Here is a 20,996-nt window from a genome sequence, read left to right on the forward strand (position 1 = left end):
TTGGGAATTAGTTTGTGGTCTACAACTTCCTGGTGGAGCAGTTGCTGTCTAGATTGACCTGAATATGTTGATTGCTTTTTGCAGAAAATGACAAATGAAACCATCAGAGTTGCCATTCACAATGCAGGCCGTGAGATGGTAGCCACCATAGCAGCAGTGTGTGAGAGGTTTGTAGTCATAATTGCAGAACTAACCTCATTGAAGTGGAAGTCCTTTGAGAACATTGTATTTGCTACTCAAAATGCCTGTGATGGTAGCCAGATGTCCATTGAAATATAAGGATTTTTTTTTATTTCTGGACAACTGAAGCTGATGTTAATGGCATTAAAATGAGGACATACTCAGGTTCACAATTGCTGCAGGGCTGCAGCATTGAGACAGTACTGCGACTCAAGCTGTACACTCTGTATGAACACAACAGTTAGTATTCTGTACTGTGACCACAATGTATGGTGCTTTCTTGAAAATAAAGCTAAGGAGTTACATCCATTTCAACAAAGAAGTAGCATTTACATTACAGCAATGTTCATGATTCAACATACATCACACAGTAGAACCAATGAAACTATTTACATTCAATAGAACTTCTTTGCTGAAGGCAGTACAAAATAGCTTTTTCTCGTCTTAGCAAACACTTAAGCTATACAGTGCATTAGGAACTTATTACTTATACTATATTCTGTTGTCACTCCAAATCGGCAAAACCCTCTGTGCCACCTGTCCACTGAAATGGAACCACTTTCCCATCCCTATCCTTTCAATTATGTGTGCAGATCTTAGTGACTACTTTCAGTTTTATGCAAATAACTTTTAATATTATGTGCAGACTTCCCACGCCCGGGTACCTGGGTTCGATTCCCGGCGGGGTCAGGGATTTTCTCTGCCTCGTGATGGCTGGGTGTTGTGTGATGTCCTTAGGTTAGTTAGGTTTAAGTAGTTCTAAGTTCTAGGGGACTGATGACCATAGATGTTAAGTCCCACAGTGCTCAGAGCCATTTGAACCATTATTATGTGCAGATCTTAATTACGTATTTTCTGGTGTGACATAATTACTGATATTATTTTTAATTGTTAATTCATTAATTTTCCACTTCCAAAGATGATAATGTTTGTCAATTGTTTGTTCTTTGGAGGAGATGGGTTTTTGGGAGGCAAGTTTTAACGACAGTTGAGTGCAGGTGGGTTATGGTGATGGGACAATTTGGCAGTGGAAATGTTTTGTATTTTTCGTGAACAAATAAATGATGATGAGTCAAAGAAATATTCTGCAGATTATTATTGTGACATACACATATAAGAAGATCAGCTGCAGTAAGACCTAGGATTCTCTGTCATAGCGGAGCAAACTACATCCCAAGGAATTTAGGTTAAGTATTGCTTTTACCAGCAACACATGCAGCAACTGAAAACTGACTCTATAAATACAAGTCTTTTAGTTTTTCTGCGTGTTTGCCTGATGGTGGAGGAGACAAAGAAATACGAGCCTAATTCTGTAAGTGCAGACATTAATATTCGATGTAATCTTTAACATTGAAGAACTCTCTCATCACATCAATAGTAACTGGAATGCTTCCGAAGGTAGCAGGAACATTTCAGTGTGGTGGAGGAAGTGGAATTGCAGAAAGGTGGTCTTTAATATGTTTGTATGTATGGTGATACTGCATATGCCCAACATCATTGCAGACCCCCCCACTAGCTTGAACAGTCCCCAGCTGACATGCAGGTCCATTGATTCATGAGGTTGTGTCTATAGCCATACACGTCTATCCGCTCGATACAATTTGAAATGAGACTCGTCCGATCAGGCAACATGTTGCCTGTCATTAACAGTCCAATGTCGGTGTTGACGGGCCAAGGCGAGGCATAAGGCTTTGTGTAGTGCAGTCATCAAGGGTACACAAGTGGACCTTCAGCTCCGAAAGCCCATATCGATGATGTTTCGTTGAATGGTTCGCACACTGACACTTGTTGATGGCTCAGCATTGAAATCTGCAGCAATATGCGGAAGGATTGCACTTGTCACCTTTACTAATTTTCTTCAGTGGTTGTTGTACCCATTCTTGCAGGATCTTTTTCTGGCCGCAGCGATGTCGTAGATTTGTGTTTTGCCAGATTCCTGATATTCATGGTACACTCGTGAAATGATCGTGCAGGAAAATCCCCACTTCATCGCTACCTCAGAGATGGCGTGCCCCAGCGTTCCTGAACCGACTATAACACCACGTTCTGACTCACTTAAATCTTGATAACTTTCACTGTAGAGGCAGTAAACGAACTAACAATTGCACCAGACACTTGTCTTATACAGGGTGGTCCATTGATCGTGACCAGCTGACATGCAGGTCCATTGATTCATGAGGTTGTGTCTATAGCCATACACGTCTATCCGCTCGATACAATTTGAAATGAGACTCGTCCGATCAGGCAACATGTTGCCTGTCATTAACAGTCCAATGTCGGTGTTGACGGGCCAAGGCGAGGCATAAAGCTTTGTGTAGTGCAGTCATCAAGGGTACACAAGTGGACCTTCGGCTCCGAAAGCCCATATCGATGATGTTTCGTTGAATGGTTCGCACACTGACACTTGTTGATGGCTCAGCAATGAAATCTGCAGCAATATGCGGAAGGATTGCACTTGTCACCTTTACTAATTTTCTTCAGTGGTTGTTGTACCCATTCTTGCAGGATCTTTTTCTGGCCGCAGCGATGTCGTAGATTTGTGTTTTGCCAGATTCCTGATATTCATGGTACACTCGTGAAATGATCGTGCAGGAAAATCCCCACTTCATCGCTACCTCAGAGATCCCGTGCCCCAGGGTTCCTGAACCGACTATAACACCACGTTCTGACTCACTTAAATCTTGATAACTTTCACTGTAGAGGCAGTAAACGAACTAACAATTGCACCAGACACTTGTCTTATACAGGGTGGTCCATTGATCGTGACCAAGCAACATATCTCACGATATAAGCGTCAAACGAAAAAACTACAAAGAACGAAACTTGTCTAGCTTGAAGGGGGAAACCAGATGACGCTATAGTTGGCCCACTAGATGGCGCTGCCATAGGTCAAACGGATATCAACTGCGTTTTTTAAATAGGAACCCCCATTTTTATTTCATATTCATGTAGTACGTAAAGAAATATGAATGTTTTAGTTGGACCACTTTTTCGCTTTGTGATAGATGGCGCTGTAATAGCCACAAACATATGGCTCACAATTTTAGACGAACAGTTTGTAACAGGTAGGTTTTTTAAATTAAAATACAGAACGTAGGTACATTTGAACATTCTATTTCGGTTGTTCCAATATGATACCTTTGTGAACTTATCATTTCTGAGAACGCTTGCTGTTACAGCGTGATTACCTGTAAATACCACATTAATGCAATAAATGCTCAAAATGATGTCTGTTAAAAATGGCTCTGAGCACTATGGGACTTAACTTCTATGGTCATCAGTCCCCTAGGACTTAGAACTATTTAAACCTAACTAACCTAAGGACATCACACAACACCCAGTCATCACGAGGCAGAGAAAATCCCTGACCCCACTGGGAATCGAACCCGGGCGTGGGAAGCGAGAACGCCACCGCACGACCACGAGCTGCGGACATGATGTCAGTCAACGTCAATGCATGTGGCAATACGTGTAACGACATTCCTCTCAACAGCGAATAGTTCGCCTTCCCTAATGTTCGCACATGCATGGACAATGCACTGACACGTGTTGTCAGTCATTGTCGGGGGATCAGAATAGCAAATATCCTTCAACTGTCCCCACAGAAAGAAATCCGGGGACGTCAGATCCGGTGAACGTGCAGGCCATGGTCAATCCACCTGTCATGAAATATGCTATTCAATACTGCTTCAACCGCAACGCGAGGTATGTGCCGCACATCCATCATGTTGGAAGTGCACTACTGGCCATTAAAATTGCTACACCAAGAAGAAATGCAGATGAACAGATATATTATACTAGAACTGACATGTGGTTATATTTTTACGCAATTTGGGTGCATAGATCCTGAGAAATCAGTACCCAGAACAACCACCTCTGGTCGTAATAACGGCCTTGATACGCCTAGGCATTGAGTCAAACACAGCTTGGATGGCGTGTACAGGTACAGCTGCCCATGCAGCTTCAACACGATACCACAGTTCATCAAGAGTAGTGACTGGCGTATTGTGACCAGCCAGTTACTTAGCCACCAGTGACCAGACGTTTTCATTTGGTGAGAGATCTGGAGAATGTGCTTGCCAGGGCAGCAGTCGAACATTTTCTGTATCCAGAAAGGCCCGTACAGGACCTGCAAGATGCGGTCGTGCATTAGCCTGCTAAAATTTAGGGTTTCGCAGGGATCGAATGAAGGGTAGAGCCACAGGTCGTAACACATCTGAAATGTAACGTCCACTGTTCAAAGTGCCGTCACTGCGAACAAGAGGTGACCGAGACGTGTAACCAGTGGCATCCCATACCATCACGCTGGGTGATACGCCAGTATGGCGATGACGAATACACGCTTCCAATGTGCATTCACCGCGATGTTGCCAAACACGGATGCGACCATCATGATGCTGTAAACAAAACCTGTATTCATCCGAAAAAATGACGTTTTGCCATTCGTGCACCCAGGTTCGTCGTTGAGTACACCATCGCAGGTGCTCCTGTCTGTGATGCAGCGTCAAGGGTAACCGCAGCCATGGTCTCCGAGCTGATAGTCCATACTGCTGCAAACGTGGTAGAACTGTTCATGCTGATGGTTTTTTTGCTTGCAAGAGTCCCCATCTGTTGACTCAGGGATCTAGACGTGGCTGCACGATCCGTTACAGCCTTGCGGATAAGATGCCTGTCATCTCGACTGCTAGTGATACGAGACCGTTGGGATCCAGCACGGCGTTCCATATTACCCTCCTGAACCCACCGACTCCATATTCTGCTAGCAGTCATTGTTTGTGTATGAGAAATCGGTTGGGAACTTTCCTCATGTCAGCACGTTGTAAGTGTCGCCACCGGCGCCAACCTTGGGTGAATGCTCTGAAAAGCTAATCATTTGCATAGCACAGCATCTTCTTCCTGTCGGTAACATTTCGCGTCTGTAGCACGTCATCTTCGTGGTGTAGCAATTTTAATGGCCAGTAGTGTACATCGCCATTCCGTCATGCACTGAAACATCTTGTAGTAACATCGGTAGGACATTACGTAGGAAATCAGCATATATTGCACTATTTAGATTGCCACCGATAAAATGGGGCCAATTATCCTTCCTTCCATAATGCCGCACCATACATTAACCCGCCAAGGTCGCTGATGTTCCACTTGTCGCAGCCATAGTGGATTTTCCGTTGCCCAATAGTGCATATTATGCCGGTTTACGTTACCGCTGTTGGTGAACGACGCTTCGTCGCTAAATAGAACGCGTGCAAAAAATCTCTCATCGTCCCGTAATTTCTCTTGTGCCCAGTGGCAGAACTGTACACGACGTTCAAAGTCGTCGCCATGCAATTCCTGGTGCATAGAAATGTGGTATGGGTGCAATCGATGTTGATGTAACATTATCAACACCGACGTTTGTGAGGTTCCCGATTCTCGCGCAATTTGTCTGCTACTGATGTGCGGATTAGCCGCGACAGCAGCTAAAACACCTGCTTGGGCATCATCATTTGTTGCAAGTCGTAGTTGACGTTTCACAGTTGCTGAACACTTCCTGTTTCCTTAAATAGCGTATCTATCCGGCGAACGGTCCGGACACTTGGATGATGTCGTCCAGGATACCGAGCAGCATACATTTGATCACAATAGCCATACATCAACACGATATCGACCTTTTCCACAATTGGTAAACGGTCCATTTTAACACGGGTAATGTATCACGAAGCAAATACCGTTCGCACTGGCGGAATGTTACGTGATACCACGTACTTATATGTTTGTGACTATTACAGCGCCATCTACCACAAAGCGAAAAAAGTGGTTCATCTAAAACAATCATATTTCTTTACGTATTACACGAATATGTTTAAAAAAATGGGGGTTCCTATTTAAAATACACAGTTGATATCCTTTTGACCTATGGCAGCGCCATCTAGCGGGCCAACCATAGCGCCTTCTGGTTTCCCTCTTCAAGCTAGACAAATTTCGTACTTTGTAGTTTTTTCGTTTGACGCTTATTTCGTGAGATATTTGGCCCAGTCACTATCAATGGACCCACGCCGTATTCTACCTGTTTACATATCTCTGTATTTGAATACGCGTGCCAATACAAGTTTCTTTGGCGCTTCAGTGTATTACAAGATTTTTTCGAACAGTGGGCTCTTTCAAAAGTTTGGTTTAACAGTTCAGACAATCACTCACTATTTAGCAATTTGTCTTCATCGAAATGTGAAATGGACTACCAAAAGATTGAAATTTGCTATGTACGCCTTACCGTGTATGAATTCTGCCAAACATGGGATGTTCCAGCAGTGGTATCAGTGCAGACTAGAGTAACAAGGTGAACGTTACACGTGAGATTCAACTGGACATTCAGACTGAATGAACTTTTAATAGAATCGAGGAAATGGTTTTTCCAGGTACATAGAAGAAATATAGGTTACTCTGTGGCAGTTTTATTGCGCCTTGAGAGAATAGAAACTTTCAGGGCATCTGACGAACGGTGAAGCGTAACAGTTAAGTGGGGATTCAAATAATTCAACTGACAAATCTCAGGAGAAAACCCGAAATTCACTAAAACTACTCACTGGCTCAGCGTGGGGACTGCATCACTCTACCAGCCGTGGGTCCAAATTTGTCAGCTGACATTCGGTGAATAAAGTAGCATTTAAGTGAAGAGTCTCAGAAACGGGAAAAAATTATGAAATTACAAGCTTTATTTAACACAGGATACTTTTCGGGTGCTTGTCTGAGGGCTTGCTCACGTGGACGCGGCTACAGCCTGACCAGGCTTTGCAGGAAACATTCAAGCCAGAGAAAGGTGTCCATTCGCAGACTGAACATATCTACTGCTAACAGCCAATCTAACATGATTCGCCAGTACACAAGAAGAACCGGCACACCGCATGAAGTCAAGTAAACAAGACAGGGAGAGAAAGGCCCCTTCACCAAGGAAACAATAAAAGGAAAACTGAATTTCCCTAACAGGGGTGGAGACATCTACAAACAACAGCATTCTCGAAAATCCCATTCCTTTCCCTCTACCAACCAATCCCGGTATGCCGCGATACATATACCAATACATCTTATCAACCATACGCCTACACGTACTCGGTATCCTCTCCCCATACAATTTCGACGTTTTCCCGCTCCTAGATAGCGCTAACTGCTCTGACATCTACCCTTCCTACCAGATCTAGAACACTCCCTACCCTTTCCCACACCAGGTCCCGCTGTTCCCTTTAGTCTACACGAAAATGGTTCAAAGGGCTCTAAGCACTATGGGACTTAACATCTGTGGTCATCAGTCCCTTAGACTTAGAACTACTTAAACCTAGCTAACCAAAGGACATCACACACATCCATGCACGAGGCAGGATTCGAACCTGCGACCGTAACAGCAGTGCGGTTCTGGACTGAAGCGCCGAGAACCGCTCGGTCACTGCAGCCGGTTAACCTATACGATCTCAGTATCCTCTCCCCATACAATTCGACAGTCTCCCTCTCCCAGATAACGCAAGCTGCTCTAACATTTACCCTTCCTACCAGATCTAGAACACTCCTTACCCTTCCCCACACCAAGGCCCCCTCTTCCCTTTAACTCTCTCCTACACATTGCTCCTCATAACCGTGGTCTGGCGTCCATCCAATGTTTCTCTATTGTCCATCCTTCCGTATTACATTATGGTATCGTAGGAAACGGACATATACAAGCATGTTGTATTATTACGCTGGAAGGTGGTTAAAGCACTACACTTTCGTGACCATGGTACAAACCAAAGCAACAATCACAATTCCAGTCACTGGTCGAGAGAAAGGATATGGTGTTTTCCCTATTACTAAACAAAAGTGCAAGATAAATCTTTAACATAGGTTATAGGAACAAACTATACAGTGAGCTCTTCTAGTTTTATCAGTTGTACTTACTCATACTTGCTGACGACGAATCTTCGCCCTCAGTTGATGATGATTTTGATTTCTTGAAACTCAGTCTGCTTTCTGAATTAATCCTAGATACAAAAAATGTCTTTGTGAGAGGAACTTTGCTCTCGTCTTGGGTGGAAGATTTTGTGAAATAATTTTGGCAGCTGCACAACTGTAGCAGGCGCTCACATATCACGAACACAATCTGCAAAATGTAACCTCCATGACAGTCACTGCATCATTTCTCTGAAATACAGCTACCTTCCATGCACAGATTTTCTTCATATTGATCAGATAGAATCAATACGAATTTTCGTACTTCAAGGAATGTTTCAGAACGTGTCTCGATTATTTTAGTCAATATTCGTTCGCACAACTCGTTAATGCTAAAAGTTTGTTCAGGAGCTGTGACATTCAGAATATACGAATTAACTAGCATAATGTGATCATGTTTGCTATGATAATAATTTAACTTACTTTCGGCAAATGGCGAAACATCCTCGCTTCATACCCGTGTAGCAGGATATTTTGGCGAGCTAGATACTGTTTGAGATTAAAATCGTGGCATTTTCCATCTTTGAGCAGATCCCTGAAATGAAAGCAGTTTTTAAAAACTTCGTTACAATTTTTCGATTTGTTGCGAGATGTCTTTTTCCCAACGAAATTTATGATTATCAGTACTGGAATTTTTGGCAACACTGACCCACCAGAAAAGTATATATAAAAAAAAGATAATCACAGAATTAAATGAAACTGGAGGGTGGAAAGGTATCTGATTTATATATGCGATGAATCCAAGTAACGAAGATTTCTTCAATACCGTACCGAAAGAAGTCAGGCTGTAGCCAGCCTCGTGTTTCATTCTTTCTCACTTAGCGCATTTAGTTCCACGAAACAATAGGTCTAATTGAGTGATAAATTCCGATGTATATGAAAAGAGCGATATTATCGGCGAGAGTGCGTGATGATAGCGGAGGATTTCCTTTAACTTTCTTTAATTCCAAAACGCGCGTTGAATTGATTCTTCTTGCAGTTAGCGGGGAGTGAATATATGGGGTTGGCAAATTTTCAATCTCTTGCCCTAACTGAGCGAGGCGAGGGGCTGGAAGCGCGTGCCGGAGGGTAAACGGCGGACGCCCACGCGCTGGTCAGCAGCCGCCCGCCTTCGCATTCACTGCGGCAAAGGGCGGCGTGCATCTTTGACAAGATTAGCAACGCTCAGGGAAGAAAGCGGTTGCGTGCTGAGTTCAGTGAACTCCCTCAGCCCAAGGCCAGTGGCGGTTATGAATACCGAGTTTTCTCCGAAGGGACTGACCACCCACGCAAACGGCGATAGCACTGCACTGTTGTGATGTAGCCAAAGGGCGACGGGCCCCCGACGCCTAGAGCATAAATACAATAGAGGAACAGTGAAGAGACAATCATTTCATCGGCATGAGAATGTACTCCGTCATAAAGCAACATCTGCGAGGCAATGGTTTGTGGAAAATAACAGTCCTGACATGGACTGATCTGCACATAATACGGTCTGAACAAAATGGAACACCTTTCGGATGAGTCAGAAGGTGACTTCACTCCTGATCGCGGTGTTCAACATGAATATCTCCTCCGATTTCTGCTCTTGAGGAAAAATGGACTTCCATATCGCCACTGACATTCAGACACCTCATTGAAAGTGTCCCCAGCAGACTTCAGGCCGTCATAATGTCTTCTGATATGTGTCCGGATACTTTTGATCAGACAGTTTATCTGTGCCATTCGAGCAATGGGACGATCGCGACTGACTACTCTCACTCTCCAAGGACAATTCGCCGTCATCTTCTGACAGATACGCTGGCCTGCTACATACAGATGATGTATCCGATTCTTGTGCCGCTGGTTTGCCGGTGTTAAGAGTTGTACAACCCTGCTGTGTCCATTGATTTCTGTCACCCTGGATTGTTGCGATTGTTGTGACTTTCCTTAATTTATTAGTGATTCGTGTAAATTTCTTTGAAACCTGAGTAGGGCAACGTGCATTTATTCTTGAAAGTAAAAGAAGGGAGTAAGATTAAGACCTAACATCCCGCCGACGACAAGGTGACTGAAGACGGAATACATGCTCTTATTTGGGAAGGATGGGGAAAGAAATCGTCCGTGTGCTCTCTGAAGTAACCATCTGGCATTAGTCGTATGTAATTTTGGGAAACCGTGTGAAATCTAAATCTGGATGACCAGACGCAGACCTGAACTGTCGCGCTTCACGAAGAGAATTTAGTGTGTTGCCATTGCGCCTCGTCCGTTAAGTTTTGAATAGTGTTAGGCAGAACTTCTACATCATTAAAGAATTGGCCAGTCGCAAAAACAGTTCCATCCTTACACTTAGGTGACAAAAGTCATTGGATAGCAATATGTACATATACACATGACGGTAGTGTCGCGTGCACAAGGTGTAAAAGGGCAGTGCATTGTCGAAGCTGTAATTTGTACTCAGGTGATTCATGTGGAGAGGTTTCCGACCTGATTAAATGGCCGAAATACGGGAATTAACAGACTTTGAACGTTGAATGCTAATTGGAACTATATGCATGGGATATTACATTTAGAAAATGGGGAATTCAATATTCCGAGAGCCACAGTCTCAAGAGAGTGCCGAGAATATCAAATTTAAGGCATTACCTTCACCAAGGAGAGCATTGTGACCGACGGCCTTCACTTAACGACCGAGAGCAGCGGCGTTTACGAAGATTTGTCGGTGCTAACAGAAAAGCTGTATTGCGTGATTTAACAGCAGAAATCAATGTGGGGCGTACGATGAACGTAGCCGTTGGGAAAGAGCTCCGAAATTTGGTGTTAATGAGTTATGACAGCAGACGGCCGACGCGAATATCTTTGCTAATGGCTCGAAATCGACTGCAACGCTTCTCCTGCGCTCGTGGCCATATCAGTTGGACGCTAGACGACTGGAAACCGTGGTCTGGTCAGGTGACTCTCGACTTCAGCTGGTAAGAGGTGATGATAACGATGCCATGTCAGTAGGTCAGAACTGTTTACGACCGGTTTGAAGAACATTCTCGACAATTCGAGTGAATGATTTGGCCACCCGGATCATCCGGCATGCATCCCATCGAACAGTCAGGGGACGTAATCTAGAGGTCAGTTCGTGCACAACATCCTGCACCGGCAACACTTTCGCAATATGGATGACTATAGAGGCAGAACGAATTAATATTTCTGCAGGTGACTTTCAGCGGCCCATTGAGTCTATGTCACGCCGTGTTGCTACATTACGCCAGGCAAAAGGAGGTCCTACACGATAATAGGAGGTATACCAGGACTTTTGTCACTTCAGTGTATGTCAGTGGCTGGATTATCATCACATACAAAGTTCTCACATTCTATAAGCTACGGTACAGACGTCAGATGCTTCCAGTTGGTATGATTTGGCTGCATTCTAATTTAGTTGTAAGTTTAGAACGGTTAAATTGTAGAGAACATTTTTAAGCTTATATTTTTATTTTAATCTAGAAGACTTCATGCCATTACAGCTACAACCAGTCAGTGGACGCGTAAAAGGGTAGTGATTAGCTGCAAGACGACAAAACTGTTTCCATAAGGATCTGTCCTGGGCTGCCAGTGCAACAATGACGATATTAGTGCTATACGACCCACCAAGTGAGTTATCCCATTCATACCTAGCTATTCGTATCCTTGCACGCAGTAGCTTTTCATTGAATTTTCAGAATTACTACATACGAACTCAGGAATTATACCTTTACCGAGAGCACAGTCGATCTCTCCGCCCATTCCTTATAAAACAATGACAAAGTGTCCCAATTGTTATGATGTTGTTGAGGGACAACAAACATATGGACTATAGAAGAATATATAAATTAAATTTAATACTACGTTTATATTTATGAGGACGTGCAGGAGCACACAGAGTGATCACCTTGGATACTCAGCTGCATCACCACCTGACCTTCTTGGCGAATCATATTAACACAATAATTTGCTATCGCACTGCTCAAATGTTCAAATGTGTCTGAAATCTTATGGGACTTAACTGCTAAGGTCATCAGTCCCTAAGCTTACACACTACTTAACCTAAATTATCCTAAGGACAAACACACATGCTCATGCCCGAGGGAGGACTCGAACCTCCACCGGTGCCAGCCGCACAGACCATGACTGCAGCGCCTCCGACCGCTCGGCTAATCCCGCGCGGTTACCTCACTGCTATGCCAACTTGAATTTATACGTCTCTGGTAATTGCCATCTGTGGCAACTTAACTGGCAATGCAATACCTTTCTCTACGTCGCACGTTCAGCCATTAAATTTGTGTGAGTAGCGTCAAAGCGTAGCACCTGAATTTGTTGGCACATCAGGCATTTTAAACAGCATGCGATTTCTACTTTCACATCATACACAATATTTGAAAACTATTCAGCTATACATGATACCAGACATACAGGGGCTGGACAAAAATATGGAAACACCAAAAACACAACATATTATCATCCCTAATGCGTTGTAGGAAAACTGTTGGCATTCAAAACAGCTTCCAGTCGTCTAGGAATGAATAAATAAATACAAGTCATGTTTGCTTTTTAAGGGAATCTGCCTGCAAAACAGTGGCATGTTCAAATGCGACGATGAAAGTGTATAACAGACAAGCTGCCATCTCTCCAAAGAACACCACAAATGCTCACTAACACTGAAATGTCGTGACTGTGGTGGGCATAGGAGATGCGATAAATCATCATGTTCACAAAATCAGTCCTAAACGATGAGATCTGTGTGAACAGGTGACCAGTTATCTTGGAACGCGACATCACCATTGAGGAAAATTATTGTGCCATTGGATAGACTTGATCAACCAAAATGCTCACGTTTCTTGGAAGTAATTCTACCTTGTAGAGTAACCATGGCGTCCATGGAACACAACGATCTGGCTGCCCAGATCGTCACCGAACCACACCATGTTCCACTGTTGGCAGTACTAGGGCTGGATGTCCCCACGTACGTGCCTGCATAGGCCCTACTCAGGGAAGACGTGTTACACATAGTCCTCATCAAGCGCATCACACCCACACTCAACCTTAAGGTTGAAAATGATCTGGACTCAGACCAAATTCTTGTAATAGATCACACAGAAGAAACACTGCAGGACATGGAACCACAAAGGATACTGAACTAAAACCGTATGAATTGGACTCTGTTCAAGGAAATGCTTGATAGTCGTATTACAGACACTCATGAAATTAACAACACACAACAAATTGGTGAGACGGTGGAAGTTCTCAGTATTGCCGTCAAGGCGCAATGTCTGACGCCATTTAACATACAACATCTCAAAAACACTCGATGGCATTGCCCCAGGAAGTCCTGGGCCTTATTGCAACAAGAAACTGCTTCAGAAGGCACTGGAAGCGTACTAGGTGTCTAATCTATAAACTGCACATTAACAGGCTCCAGTGGTTAATATGGGAGAAAATAAAAACAGTGGGAGTAGCAGGGTAACAGCAGTGCAAGGACAATTTGTTAGTGTGGGACACACAGATCAGGGGCAAGCACAGTTCAGGGATAAACCTATTGTTAGCTGGCAGCTGTGGCCGAGCGGTTCTAGGCGCTTCAGTCCAGAACCGCGCTGCTGCTACGGTCGTAGTTTCGAATCCTGCCTCAGGCACGGATGTGTGTGATGTCCTTAGATTAGTTAGGTTTAAGTAGTTCTGAATCTAGGGGACTGATGACCTCAGATGTTAAGTCCCATAGTGCTTAGAGCCATTTGAACAATTTGAATACTTGGTGGGATTCTATCCTGCAGTAACCGAGTTTCCAAACCCTACTGGCAATTTCCCCCTTGTCTCCTAACAGTGGATACAGGCACAGTTAGGCCATTTGGCAGGAAATTCATTAGGTTAGGCGTAGCCGAAAATTTCAAATTCCAGCTCAGTTGCATGGTACGTCCTTAAACAATCTTCAGAAGATTTAGACTAGTGTGTGTGCTCGCAATACCACTATCAGAAACAATAAATTGAGCAGTCGGGAATTTGCTGCCGCTATATAACACCTATGTTGGTTCTCTGAGCTACACTAGGATGAAGAATGAGTAGGAGGAGGGCGGACATAAGTCTTTATTTTGCATGCATTGCTCCCCTCCTTCCCATCTCACATCTGGAAATTGGATGGAAAAAGGAGTTTGTCTGTACTGGGCTGCTGAATAGGATGAACATAAGTAAGCATTGTTTATTTAAACAATTTGAATTGTCCATCTAGTGTATTCACCCTGATGTCTGGAGTCCAACTGACGTAGTTCATAACACCACCACGAGAGGGCGCTGTCGACCCTTCCACTCACCCCTCATGTGAATAATCCAAGCCATCTTGGCCTGGGGAAAAAATGGCAGGAAAAGGAATCAGTCTGCATCTAGCTGCTGGACGGATGAAATTGTTTACTGTGTTCTATGGACGAGATGTCTGTGCTGAAGAAAGAGGAGTATATTAGCTGTAATCATGCATCTGAGGACTGTGTCCCTAACAATGATATTTGGTAAAGATGAATACGCTTCATGAAGTGATTAATAAGGGCTAAGTTACGCTTCGCAACTCATACTGATAAATGCGTGTTCTGTAACTGTAGATAATTCGCTTACAGCCCAGTCAGTCGCTGAAAGCACAAGAGGTAAGTCGTTCAACCCAGAGTCTTCGCGTCCTGCTGGAAGAGAAGCAATGCATCAGTCTCCCTGCCCCAAGAGTCTCTGCACTAGCTTACAGAACGGCCATGCGGTAGCCACACGGCCACGCGTTAAGCATTTCCTGTCACGTTTGAAATCCCCGTGGCCTTCCACCTTCCCATCCCCAGTGCACGGATACTCTTTGTTGCTTCAGGAGTTATTATATTTGGTGTTGCAGAATATTATCACATATATTACTTGAAGATGTCCAGGAACTAAATGTACCACTTCACAAAGAGAGAGAGAGAGAGAGAGAGAGAGAGAGAGAGAGAGAGCCTTGCACATGATGCGAGTATATTTAAACAATTACACGTTTTATTCCGAGGAATACCACCACCGCCACACTTGAACACGGACTCTAAAAAGATTGCGAGCACATGTGAAACCACTCCTCAGACATTTCGCGCGATGCTATGGGAAATACTCTAGTCCTTGAGCGTGAGCTGCTTCAGGAGTTACTAAATCCAACTGAATATGTCTCTAAATGAAAATTCAAAAAGATTGCTGCACCGTAGTTTGTTTCAGTTTTGCGATGCTTACCGCCACACTTGAACACATACTCTAAAAGAAAGATCGCGGCACACTTGTGAAACCTCTGATGTTTTCCTCTGCTACTGCACAATATTTGCATGCATAAACGAATTAGGTAAAGTGTTTAACGCCTAGGTACATTTGCAGATGTTGCTTTAAGCAATTTGTTTTAAATAAACTCGCACACAGAACACTGCACTGTCTTCCCAGGTGCATGTGTAAAGCAAATACACTACGCCAAAATACACTCGAAAACACACATCGTTAAAATAAATGAGCGCAAATAACTGCTTCGAAACTCTGAAGACGATCCTGCATCACGCAAAAACAAAAACAAAATGTTGTTAAATACACTATCATTGTAGCTTGCTACATGAAGCACGGCCGTAACTGGGAGACTATCAAAGTGGCGGCTCGTCTGCAGCGGCCGCGGCTCACCATAGAGTGAAATGCAGACCGGAAGTAAGGTTTTTTCGGGCTGCATCCACTAGCATGCGAAAACTGTAGCCGCCCAGACCAGCACCAACTTGACCTGCGAGCTCAGAGCAGCATTCATCTGCAGGTGGGATAGAATGCCACACTCGTATTGGCTACTGAAAACACTGTTCAGGACACCCCATCAACCGCTCTTCCTGGCTGGTTCCTGCCAAATCGGCGAGTCCATATAAACCCTCCACTCCCTCCAGTCCCAGTCTCATTTGGCTATACTGAGTTCGTCTGTATAGTTGTGTGTCTGAGTATGTCTTTCTGTCTCTCATCAAACAATCATGAGGCGCAGCAGCAGCACCACCACCAGAGTCTGCAGCAGTAGCAAGCGCTGAAGAAGACGATGGAGAATATGGACTATAATGTAAGTGAAAAATTTATATACAGGGAGTCCCATTTATCTTGACCACCCTAAATAACTGTTTGTCCAGATGCAAATTACAAAAATTTTCAAAAAAATGTTCTTTATCTGTCAGGAGGACATCAATCAGCATGATTGCCTTCGTTGTAGCTTTGCTTTTTACTAAGGTATGAACAGCGGTATGACTTTCTTGAATGGCACCCTGTTTTTTTTTTATTCGGTAATTCATTTCCACTCCTAAAGCTCTATTCAAAAATGTGTCTCAGTGAACCATTTACTGAAACACAATGTTATTAATTGCTGGCCGTTGTGGCCGAGCGGTTCTATGCGCTTCAGTCCGGAACCGCGCTGCTGCTACAGTTGCAGGTTCGAATCCTGCCTCCGGAACGGATGTGTGTGCTGTCCTTAGGTTATATACGTTCAAGTAGTTCTAAGTCCAGGGGACTTATGACCTCAGATGTAAAGTCCGTTAGTGCTCAGGGCCATTTGAATTTTTTTTGTTATTAATTTCATAACAACATTGACGTTGACGATCCCAGCGCTTAGTGCAAGTACTCGGGGTAATGGAACACAACCAGGTGCTGACGTTGACGGAGGTCAAATGTAAACATAAGTAAAATGCACACCCGTCATTCCGTTAACCATTGTCAGTTAAAGAGTTGTGTGAGTAGAATGTTCACCAACGAGGAGAAGGCAGAAATGCTATTCATCTATGGAGAATGAAGTAAGCAGAACAGTAATTGCAATACTGTCTTCCTTACGTAAGGGTACATTTAGTACATTAGTTTAGTGCTTTTAAATACTGTTGTGTAGAGTAGGCAGACAGTAAAGGCTGTCCTTCCTACAAACTGCATCGACATAACGTTTCTTTTATTGTTGTTGTTGTTGAAGGTAGGCGAAATGCTACGCAGGTAGCGGAACTGTACAGAGAGCGATATCTTGACAAGAACCCACCTTCCAGACGGATGTTTTCTCGTATTGTTGCGACGCTTCAGAAAACGGGAAGTTTCAACCCACGATAACGCAGTAGCCGTAGCACTCGCAAAGGCGAAGCTGCCGAAGTTATTGTTCTCGATTGCTGTGAATCTACATGTGAGCACACGACAGCTTGAACACGAGATTGACATTGCTAAAACCCGTGTACATCGTATTCTTACACTTCACCGGTTCCATCCTTACCATGTACACCTACATCAAGAATTGCATGGGAATGATTTCGAGAATCATGTACAGTTCTGTCAGTGGGTACAGGAGTAAATCTTCGCCTACTCGAACTTCTTCTCCAATGTTCTATTTACGGATGAATGTTCTTTCTCAAACAAAGGACAGGTTAATAAAAGGAACATGCATTATTGGTCCAGTGACAACCCACGATGGCTTAGACAGGTGTAACATCAGCGTCAATGGAGAATTAACGTCTGGTGTGGGATGCTTGGTAAATCATTGGCCCTTATTTAAGCAACGGTAGTCTAAACGGCACAGCGTATTCCAACTTCCTCAGACGAATTCTTCCTCCTCTTCTGGATGAAGAGCCGTTAAGAACCTGAATGCTTATATGGTATCAACACGATTGATGTCCAGCACATAATGCCTTGCGTGCACGTCGTGTTCTGAACCGAAGGTATCCTGCCAGATGGATTGGTCGAGGAGGAATAGTTCAAATGGTTCAAATGGCTCTGAGCACTATGGGACTCAACTGCTGTGGTCATAAGTCCCATAGAACTTAGAACTATTTAAACCTAACTAACCTAAGGACATCACACACATCCATGCCCGAGGCAGGATTCGAACCTGCGACCGTAGCAGTCGCGCGGTTCCGGACGGCGCGCCTAGAACCGCGAGACCACCGCGGCCGGCTGGAGGAATAGTTACTTGGCCTGCTAAGTATCCTGATTTAAATCCTCTGGAACTTTTTCTGTGGGGATACATTAGAGATGCTGTCTATCGCGATATTCCAACAACTCCAAAGGACATGCAGGAACGTATCGTGCTTGCTTGTAATTCTCTTCAGCAGGCAACACTGGAAGCAGTAAATAATTCTTTCATTCAACGAGTGCACCAGTGTAACGGTGGCCAGGCTCACCACTCTGGGCACCTTTGAATGTTCTACTCCTGGGCATGACACATGAAAGTCAAAGTCAGTTTTGTGTTATGTGTTTACTTGGTTTTCATTTGTTTTCTGACAACTCCAGCAAGTGGACGAGTTTGTGACCACGGGTTCAAAGCCAGTGTTTTGTTATGTAATATATAACGTTGTGTTTCAGTGAATGGTACACTGACATACGTTTTTGAATAGGTCTTTAGGAGAGGAAATGAATTACCGAATAAAAAATACAGAGTGCTATTTAAAAAAACAAAGCTACAACGAAGGCAATCATGCTAATTGATGTCCCCCTGACGGCTAAATAACATTTGCTTGAAACATTTTGTAATTTGAATCTGGACAAACAGTTATTTAGGGTGCTAAAGATGCATGGGACATCCTGCATATGGTTACGGTGTTCAAATCGGGAAAAAAGATTTAGTGTGTTAAAAAGTTCTCGTCGGTAATTCAGTTTCTTTTCCTTGTTTTACATCGCATCTACAGGTCTTTACCCTGGATTGTGAGAGTAGACGAGAGGCAGAGGAGGAAGAGGCTGGGCTGCAGAAAACTTCTCGTGTGGAAAGCCAGCGCCTAGGACTGCCACGTGAGTATATATTTTTTGTGTTAGTAGCGTCATTTGATTTTTTTCTGTATCGATGGCTTATTTCTTGTTCTTGTCATATATAGCTCACATGCTGGAAATCCAGAAGGATTTAGTAGTATGCATTTTTTTCTCTAACAAGTACGTAGTTTTCTATTTATGACTTACTGTTGTTGTAGGTGAGACGGATCACCAGCATATCGATTCTGACGGGAATGAAATACCTGATTGGGTCAGGGAAATGGCCCTAGACGAAGAGGTACATAGGCAGCGTGACCTGGCCCTTTTAGAGGAGGAGGATGACTTCTCTGAAGAGGTGGTAGAAATACCAGACAACGTTGATGAGCTGCCCACACCGTGGACCTAGAGCGGGAAACGTAATTACTCACTCCGCTTGTAATCATGGATATTCTTTCTTTCCATACAGTAAACGTTGCACTTCAATTTTGCTTTTATTTCTTCTGCAGCGGACGCCTCTCCGCAGCCGCAGCACAGCGTGGCGTGCAGACCTGTGGTGGCTCAACCTTCTCCCTCGCCAAAGCGGTGTCCGGTAAGGCACGAATCGCCTATAAGTGCGCCGCTAAACGCCCCGCGGGAAGCCGCCGCTGACCCACCACCACTGCCCTGGCGTCCGTGGAACGAGCAACGAGCTACCACCCCTCAGGTTACCGGGTCAGGCCTGAAGCAGCAACAGCATCGGGACCCATTGCCACAGCCAGGTTGCTCCCACTGGTCTGACCCGGTAGCGCCACCTCATCCTCTTTCTCATCCTCGTCAGAATCGTCGCCCGAGAATGGTACTTTGTTACGGCGGGTACCAGTCAGCACCTCTCCGACCCCATCATCGACAGGATGGACATCACCCTAAAGTAAAATTCGTATTAGCAAAATAGACGATCCTCTGGCTAGCGGCAGTTGTCTCTCCCATCCTTTTAGTGAAGGACATCGGGTCAGTGACACCATACTGCGGTTAGAATACTTGGTGATTGCACACGTATTTGAGGAGCGAATCTCGTTCACGAAGATCGAACCGGCCTGTGTGGCCGAGATGTTCTAGGCACTACAGTCTGGAACCGCGCAACCGCTATGGTCGCAGGTTCGAATCCTGCCTCGGGCATGGATGTGTGTGATGTCCTTAGGTTAGTTGGGTTTAAGTAGTTCTAGGTTCTAGGGGACTGATGACCTCAGATGTTAAGTCCCATAGTGCTCAGAGCCATTTGAACCATTTCAACCACGAAGATCGAGATTTTGGTAGGAGGGTACCGCAACCGTGTGGGTTTTCTAAGGGTGTGCCTTTTTGTCGTGGAAACAGAGCTTCTCAAGGTAGTCAAAGATCTGCGGTATCCCAGATTAAATGCAGCGCGGTCCTCTGCGTCTAATTATCGCATCCCACCAAAGCTGGTTTGGCACTGAAGTGTTCATAATCTTTGAGGGGAAAATGGTGTAACAATACGGAGCACGTCAACAGCCGAGTGGTCCCGTAAATCCACCCTAAGTCGCTTTCCGAGATGGAAGTGAGAAAGTCAACTAAAGCACTCAGCCAAATACCACACCTGGACATCTATACACTTATCTATGATCCAGTAAATAGAGGTTCTGGATGTATCAAGCTCCCTAAGGTCATAAGTAATAAGCAGGCATGCATTAATGTAGAAAACAGAAAGGACCACGCTTGTTTTGCATAGTCAGTCCTGGCTTTCGAGAGAAATTACAATTACAGAGATCATCCTGAGCGTCCCACTACATACCATTTAGGTGATAGTATTCGTGGCTGTTATAACTTCGATGGTATCGAGTTCTCCGTCAAGATCCAGGACATACCTAAATTTGAGGCTCAGAATACCGGAATATTGTTTCATGTTTATGACCTGCAGAAAAAAAGGAAGTCAGATGAGCAGGACAAGCATACTGACGTCGTCCCCCTCAATTTCTCGAAATTGGCCGGTGAGAGTGAGATGTATGTCTACAGCTACATCTACATGGATACTTTGCAAATCACATTTAAGTGGCTGGCAAGGAGTTCATCTAACCACCTTCACAATTCTCTATTATTCCGATCTCGTATAGCGCGTGGAAAGAAGGAACACCTACTGGCACATCTTCCCGTACGAGCTCTGATTTCCCTTATTTTATCGTGGTGGT

The 20,996-nt window shown here is 44.2% G+C and overlaps 1 protein-coding gene across 1 annotated transcript in view; it reads right to left on the reverse strand.

Moving 5' to 3' along the window:
* The window catches only part of LOC126299343 (protein tyrosine phosphatase domain-containing protein 1-like), a 584,390-nt gene that overhangs the window by 143,401 nt on the left and 419,993 nt on the right, over window positions 1-20,996 (reverse strand). Inside the window, exons 7-8 of the mRNA XM_049991191.1 lie at window positions 8,554-8,665; window positions 8,080-8,281 (exon numbers count right to left, since the gene is read on the reverse strand). Coding sequence (XP_049847148.1) covers window positions 8,080-8,281; window positions 8,554-8,665 — 314 coding nt within the window. The remainder of the gene's footprint in view (window positions 1-8,079; window positions 8,282-8,553; window positions 8,666-20,996) is intronic.

The sequence above is a fragment of the Schistocerca gregaria genome, chromosome X (assembly GCF_023897955.1).
Source record: "Schistocerca gregaria isolate iqSchGreg1 chromosome X, iqSchGreg1.2, whole genome shotgun sequence".
Taxonomy (NCBI): domain Eukaryota; kingdom Metazoa; phylum Arthropoda; class Insecta; order Orthoptera; family Acrididae; genus Schistocerca; species Schistocerca gregaria.